The sequence below is a fragment of the Dipodomys ordii genome, unplaced genomic scaffold (assembly GCF_000151885.1).
Source record: "Dipodomys ordii isolate 6190 unplaced genomic scaffold, Dord_2.0 Scaffold54, whole genome shotgun sequence".
Classification (NCBI taxonomy): domain Eukaryota; kingdom Metazoa; phylum Chordata; class Mammalia; order Rodentia; family Heteromyidae; genus Dipodomys; species Dipodomys ordii.
In genome coordinates this window covers 4289778-4296914 of record NW_012267270.1, presented here as the reverse complement: position 1 = coordinate 4296914, position 7137 = coordinate 4289778, and the positions used below count along the sequence as shown (strand labels likewise).

Here is a 7137-nt window from a genome sequence, read left to right as displayed (position 1 = left end):
ATAGAACAGGAAGGTTAGAGTTGGATTAGAAAGTGTACTGGGGGGCAGGGGATGGGAATGGATGGTAAGGGGAAACAAAGGAGGAGACAACAATGCTTGTTAAGAAGTGTACTCATTACCTTGCTCATGTAATTGTAACCTGTACAGTATTTTCACAATTTAAAAAACATAATAAAAAATAAGAAAAGAAAGTGTACTGTGACTCATCCCCTTTCTGGGTTGTCTCTGGCAGATGGATGATCCTTCTGTGGGCCCCAAGATCCCCCAGGCTTTGGAGAAGATCTTGCAGCTGAAGGAGAGTCGCCAAGAAGAGATGAACTCTCAGCAGGGTGAGTGTTGGTGTGTCTGAAGTTGCAGTCTCAGAGCTGGAAGCCTGGGCTGCATCCTCATTCCTTCATGCCTTCCCTGAGAAGGATCTAGAGAGCAACCAGCTCTTGGCAAAGAGAAGTTATTGTGAAGTTCCTGTGAGCAGGGAAGGGGCACTGTGAGGACACTTGATTGCTACCTTTTTCTCTGACAGAGGAAGAGGAAATGGAAACAGACAATCGCTCGTCCCTGGGCCAGTCAGCATCAGAGACTGAGGAGGACACGATGTCTATGTCTAAAAAGGAGGTACATGATGGAGCTGGTTTGGAAGGGTGGGATTCAAGTAGCTAATATAAGTGGTCAGTAAGTAGTAACTATGATATTTGTGCCCAATCGTATCCTTAGCATCTTGCAGGTATCAATCTCTTTTGCACACTGATTTTACAGTTGAAAAAGCTGAAGTTCTGAGGGTATAATCACTTAGCCAAAGGTACTAGAGAACTCCAGAGGCAGAACTTCAGAGCCTGCCTCCACGGTTTCTTCATAGATGCTTCACGAGACTGCCTCCCCAGGGGAAGACAGTGCTGAACTGTCGTTAGGGCGTACAGACAGGTCAGTCAGATATGCAGCTTGGGTTCTCTGACCCACGTAGTTTTTCTTTGCCTTGACAGAAAAACCGGAAGCGTAGGAATCGGAAGAAGAAGAAAAAGCCCCAGAGGGTGCGGGCTGCGTCCTCTGAGAGCTCTGGAGACCGAGAGAAGGACTCCTCCCGGTCCCGAGGTTCTGACTCCCCAGCCGCTGATGTGGAGATTGAGTATGTGACTGAAGAACCTGAGATCTATGAGCCCAACTTTATCTTCTTCAAGAGGATCTTTGAGGCTTTCAAGGTAAAAGGAGCGGCATGTTTTGAGTGGGGCCAAACTCAATAGGGGAATGGTGGGTCAGGCTTTGAGACAGTGTTGCATTTTAGCACAGGGGTTAGAAATGAGGTGAGGGACTAAAGAGTTCTGGGGTTTCCCCATGATCTGCCTCCTCAGCTCACTGATGACGTGAAGAAGGAGAAAGAGAAGGAGCCAGAGAAACTGGACAAAATGGAGAATTCTACAGTCCCCAAGAAGAAGGGCTTTGAGGAGGAGCACAAGGACAGCGATGATGACAGCAGTGATGACGAACAGGTCAGGCCTGCCTCCTTATGGCTGCAAACAGTGATACTGGGCACGGGTGGCCTGGGGTGCCTCTTATGGGGGACTGTGATGAAACCTTGCAGGACCTTTGTGGCTTAAGTGTTGGGATGGGCTGGGTAATTTGAAGAGTCCTGCTCTGAAGAGATGATCTTTCTATCTTAGGAAAAGAAGCCAGAAGCCCCTAAGCTGTCCAAAAAGAAGTTGCGCCGAATGAATCGCTTTACTGTGGCCGAACTGAAACAGGTAAGACCTGAGATGGCCCAGGCCCTGGAGTCTAGCTGGGAGCTCATGTGAGGTGTTCTTGGACCCAACGATGGGTCAACTTTGGTGGAGACTTGGGCAAGATACTGGGTCCTCTGGGGAAAAGAGAATCAGGCATTTCTAAAGTCATGTCTTGTTTTCCAGCTGGTGGCTCGGCCTGATGTCGTGGAGATGCACGATGTAACAGCACAGGACCCAAAGCTGTTGGTTCACCTCAAGGCTACCCGGAACTCTGTACCTGTGCCCCGCCACTGGTGTTTTAAGCGCAAGTACTTGCAGGGCAAACGGGGCATTGAAAAGCCCCCCTTTGAGCTGCCAGATTTCATCAAACGCACAGGCATCCAAGAGATGCGGGAGGCCCTCCAGGAGAAGGTGAGGCCTGGCGGGGGTGCAGCACCCATACCCTTCATGGCAGCTTGGTGCAAAATTTGAATTGGCTCCCCCTAAAACTCCCAAGTACTTGTTACTCATCTAGTTACTCTTCCTCAGTTTAGAACTATACTCTGTGGGGCATTTGGCAGGAAGCAGGAGGAGAAAGACGCAAGAAAGGGAGAGATCTCTTCTACCTCGTGCTGAGTCCTCTGGTCCTGAGTAGCTGTTTTCCTCCTCCACTCTCCTCTCTACCTGTGCTTGGCCAACTCACATGGGGCTTCCTTTCTCTGGTGCACTGGTGGCTAGAGATTCATAGTGGTTGTTTAACTTACTAAGTTTAAAGGGTTTAGTTAAATACTTTTAAGTACTAGTTAGCTGGATGCCAGTGATTCATACCTATAATCCTCACAATTCAGGAGGCTGAGATTTGAGGATTGCAGTTTGAAGCCAGCCCAGGAAAGTCTTTGAGACTTATACCTCCAATTCATGACCAAAAAGCTGGGAATTGGAAGTGGAGCTGTGGCTTTAAGCAAAAAATCTCAGGCACAGCGTGCAGGCCCTGAGTTCAAGTCTCAAGGACATAGAGCCCTTAGACTGATTTTGTATAAGTAATCTATTTTATGTACAGCATGGATTATGAAACTAGTTTTTGGTGCTGGGGTTGAGTTCAGGCTTTTGGGATGCCAACTATGTGCCCTACCACAAGAGTTGTACCTCTCGTTCATCACATTATATCATTTGGAGAGTCTTGAGCAGGATGGATTTTAATGACTTTCGGGGGAAATAAAAATGAGATTTCCTTTTAATCTCTTGGGAGTTCAGAGACAGATCGACTAGTAAAAGTTTGGCGAATGTCTGTTAACTTGTATTACATTTTTCACAGGAAGAACAGAAGACCATGAAGTCAAAAATGCGAGAGAAGGTTCGGCCCAAGATGGGAAAGATTGACATTGACTACCAGAAACTTCACGACGCTTTCTTTAAATGGCAGACCAAGCCAAAGCTGACCATCCATGGAGACTTGTACTATGAGGTTTGCAATGGGGTCTGGGGGGATGCAGGGCTGAGTCTGGTCATGACCGTGGAACTGTTGATAAGAAGGCTTTTAAAGCTAGTATGTGGCCCCCACCCTTAAAATAGTGGGTTTACTACTCTTGGATATGATGGAGGCTGAAATAAATTATTTGTTTACTTATTATTTTTGCTAGTCCTGGGCCTTGAACTCTGGCTCTGGGTTCTGTCCCTAAGCTCCTTTTACTCAAAGCTAGCACTCTACCATTTGAGTCACAGCACCACTTTCCAGTTTTTTCTGTGATTAATTGGAGACAAGAGTCTCAAGGACTTTTCTGCCCAGGCTAACTTCAAACTGCGATCCTCTGATCTCAGCCTCTTTAGTAGCTAGGATGACAGGTGTGAGCCACTGGTGCCAGCTACAATTTTTAAATGAAGTCCTTTTTCAGAGGAAACATGCTGACTATGTCTTCGGACTTAAAATAGTTTGTTTGGGTTTAGGAACCAAGTGTCAAAATGACAGGTGTTTTACAGGAACATTTAATATTAGGAGTGGGAGGAAAGTTTTATTATGATCCTTGCAATGTTAGACAGCATGGTATCATGGGATGTATGAAGTGGAAAGAGCTTGGTGGTATCCTGTCCTGTCCAGTGCCTTCATTTGATAGGTGAGAAAGTAGGTGCTGTCGTTGGCCCTGTTCTCAGTGGGTTAGTGGTAGCACAGAGGCTGGCCTTATTCTTTCCTGTACTCTAGCCGGGATCCAAGTGGGAGGCAGCCAGGTTGTCCTCTTGGGATTTTGTATCTGATAGGGGTTAGGACTTCTCTTCTGTGTTCTCATGCCATTGAGCTCTCTGCCTGTCTGGCTTCCCCAATACAGCAGATTGTGCTTTTTCCTCAGGGGAAGGAGTTTGAGACACGACTGAAGGAGAAGAAGCCTGGAGATCTGTCTGATGAGCTGAGGATTTCCTTGGGGATGCCAGTAGGACCAGTGAGTATTGGTTAGCTGGCAGGGAAGCTTGGAAAAGGGTGGGAATTGGGGCAGAAGTGAGAGACAGGATGGGCTACGTGAGTGATGTCTTATTCTCTGTTTACTGCAGAATGCCCACAAGGTTCCTCCCCCATGGCTGATTGCCATGCAGAGATACGGACCACCCCCTTCCTATCCCAACCTGAAAATCCCTGGGCTGAACTCGCCCATCCCTGAGGTGAGTATTATGCTTTCTTCTATGCTTGGCTGCCTCTGCTTTTTAACCAGAGGGTAATTTTATCTTTTCAATTTCTGTCCTGATTTAAAAATAAATTACAATAATCATAACATCTTTACTTTTTTAAAAAAGCTGGTAAGATTCAAAGTTGACAACAACTCACCTACAACTTGACCAAAAATAACCAAAGTGGGCTTGATGGTGCCTATTTATATGTTGTATCATCTTTTTGGGAGGTGAGATAGGATTGTGGCCAACATGGGCAAAAAGTTATTGAGATCCCATCTCAACCACTAGGCTGGACATGGTGGGACATGCCTCTGTAAATCCCAGCTACTCAGGAGGTGTAAGATAGGAGGATTGTGGTTTGAGGTCAGCCCTGGGCATAAATGTGAGACTCTATCAGAGAAAAATAACTAAAGCAAAAAGTGGGCAAGGGGTATGGTTCAAGTGGTAGATCATCTTCCTAGCAAGTCTGAAGTCCTGAGTTCAACCTCTTCCCCCCCAAATCCTCTACATTTAATAACAAATACATGTATTTCTAGACAGCTGTCTAATGATATGTATGAATAGGCAAATAATTTTATCATAAGAATGGCAAAAAAATTTATTTCTTCAGCCAGGTGCTAGTAGATCATGTCTGTAATCCTTTCTACTCTGGTGGCTGGGATCTGAGGAGCATAGTTTGAAGCTAGCCTGGACAGAAAGGCCCATAAGACTCTTCTTACCTTCAATTAGCCAGCATAAAACCAGAAACAGAGATGTGGCTCAAGTGGTTAGAGTGCCACCCTTGAGTAAGAAAGCTAATAGGGAGCAGGAGGTCTGGTTTTATGCTGGTAGTGGGTCTTGAACTCAGAGCCTTGCTTTTGGCTCAATTGCTTGCTTGCTTGGCTGGCTATTATATCACTGGAGCACTGCTTCCAGCCTGAAAGTTATTACCTCTGAATAAAAGTGTTAAGAAGTATTAACAGCCAACAGATGGAAACTGGTATTGCTAAAATTCTGATAAAAATTTCTGTCCTTTAAGTAAGGTAGATGCTAATGAGGCAGCTTTTCCAAAATTAAGAAAAATCAGGAGCAAGTTAAAATCTTGGTTTTTAAAGTCCTTGTTTTGGTTTTAGGCAGCACAAACTACTGACGGATGGGGTTATTAGCAGTTGCACACTCTGTCTCTTGTTCCCTCATTCTATTGTCTCCAGAGTTTTGGTGCTTATCGTTTTGCCTTCTAGTGCTTTATAACATTTTGCTCTGTTCAGCAGTCATAATTTCCAGAGTTCTCAAGTGTGAGTTCTGTATTTTGGAGCAGGATTGTTGGCTAGGGCTTCATGTTCTTCTCGAGCTGAAGAGTGGAACTGTTTCACCTCTTTCTCCTGCAGAGCTGTTCCTTTGGGTACCATGCTGGTGGCTGGGGCAAACCCCCAGTAGATGAGACTGGGAAACCTCTTTATGGAGATGTGTTTGGAACCAATGCTGCTGAATTTCAGGTATGGGTGTACAGGTGAACTGGGTGTTACTTAATCTCATGAAGGTCACATAGCTTCATTATTAGGGGGTTGAGCTTTCTGAAACTTCAGTCTGAAAAAGGGGGTGCATTTTCCTAATATGTGATGTATCTTTCCTGTAGAATAGGAGCTCTAAATAACAAGTAGGGATTGTTGTGTTTTACCCTTCCATCCCTTTGGTTACAAAAGCTTGGCATCTAATAGATACTTAGTAAATATTTGCTAAATGAATGCATGATCTTCAGACCAAGACTGAAGAAGAAGAGATTGATCGAACTCCTTGGGGAGAACTGGAGCCATCTGATGAAGAGTCCTCAGAAGAAGAGGAAGAGGAGGAAAGTGATGAAGACAAACCTGATGAGACAGGCTTTATTACACCTGCAGACAGGTGGGGAAATGAAGCGTGCCTGCCCTAACTGTGCTGTGTGTCTGTCTGTATGTGTGTGTAGGGGCCTTGTCTTTGCTCCAGAGCTTATTCTTCTCTGTGTTTGCAGTGGTCTCATCACTCCTGGAGGATTCTCGTCAGTGCCAGCAGGAATGGAGACCCCTGAACTCATTGAGCTGAGGAAGAAGAAGATTGAGGAGGCCATGGATGGGTGAGGGAACCAGGCAGGCCATGAGGGGAGGACTTTACTTGCCTTCAGCCTCTAAGTTGACAGCTGATTCCCCACCCCCGCTTTTATCAGAACTTCATTGTTTCTATGTTTAACAATTTTACTTGTGTTTTTTAGTCGGTAATATTAGGGACTGAACCTAAGGCTTGGGGCACGTTCAGTCAGCATTGTCCTACTGATCTGCAGCCTCAGCTCCTTTTTGCTTTCTTAGTAATTATTAACTAGCAACTCTGTGCCAGTGGGAAGTCAGCAATGAAAACTAGATAAGGTAAGTGGGTAATTAGAACAGGGGAATGTCAGGTGTGGACAAGGATGATGGAGCAGAGGGACTGAATGAAGTCTTTGAAAGCCTCCTTGAGAAGAAGGTGTTTGAGTTGGGCTGGAATGGTAAGAATGAGCCAGACACATGTTACCTCAGCCAGAAGGGATAGTAAGTGCAAGCCAGTGCAAAGGCACTGAGAAGGGCTTCGTTTGCATAGTCATGGATTTGGTAACTCTATTCTTAGGTACATAGAATGTAGGATTAAGTCTTCATGAATTGACCCTGTTATCATGAAGTGACCTATTTGTCCATTCTGTTCTTTGATCTCTCTCTCTCTCTCTCTCTCTCTCTGTATTTTCTTTTTTTGTTTCTTTGTCTGGGCCTGGGCGCTGTCCCTCAGCTCTTCAGCTCAAGGTGAG

General features: G+C 45.4%; 1 protein-coding gene across 1 annotated transcript in view; it reads left to right on the top strand.

Annotated features, from left to right (window-relative positions):
• Positions 1-7137, top strand: part of Sf3b2 (splicing factor 3b, subunit 2, 145kDa) — a 22877-nt gene that overhangs the window by 11365 nt on the left and 4375 nt on the right. Inside the window, exons 7-18 of the mRNA XM_013021118.1 lie at positions 233-329; positions 521-612; positions 978-1193; positions 1344-1481; positions 1653-1733; positions 1896-2123; positions 3007-3156; positions 4034-4123; positions 4233-4340; positions 5717-5824; positions 6088-6230; positions 6337-6438. Of these exons, the coding sequence (XP_012876572.1) occupies positions 233-329; positions 521-612; positions 978-1193; positions 1344-1481; positions 1653-1733; positions 1896-2123; positions 3007-3156; positions 4034-4123; positions 4233-4340; positions 5717-5824; positions 6088-6230; positions 6337-6438 (1553 nt within the window). The remainder of the gene's footprint in view (positions 1-232; positions 330-520; positions 613-977; positions 1194-1343; positions 1482-1652; positions 1734-1895; positions 2124-3006; positions 3157-4033; positions 4124-4232; positions 4341-5716; positions 5825-6087; positions 6231-6336; positions 6439-7137) is intronic.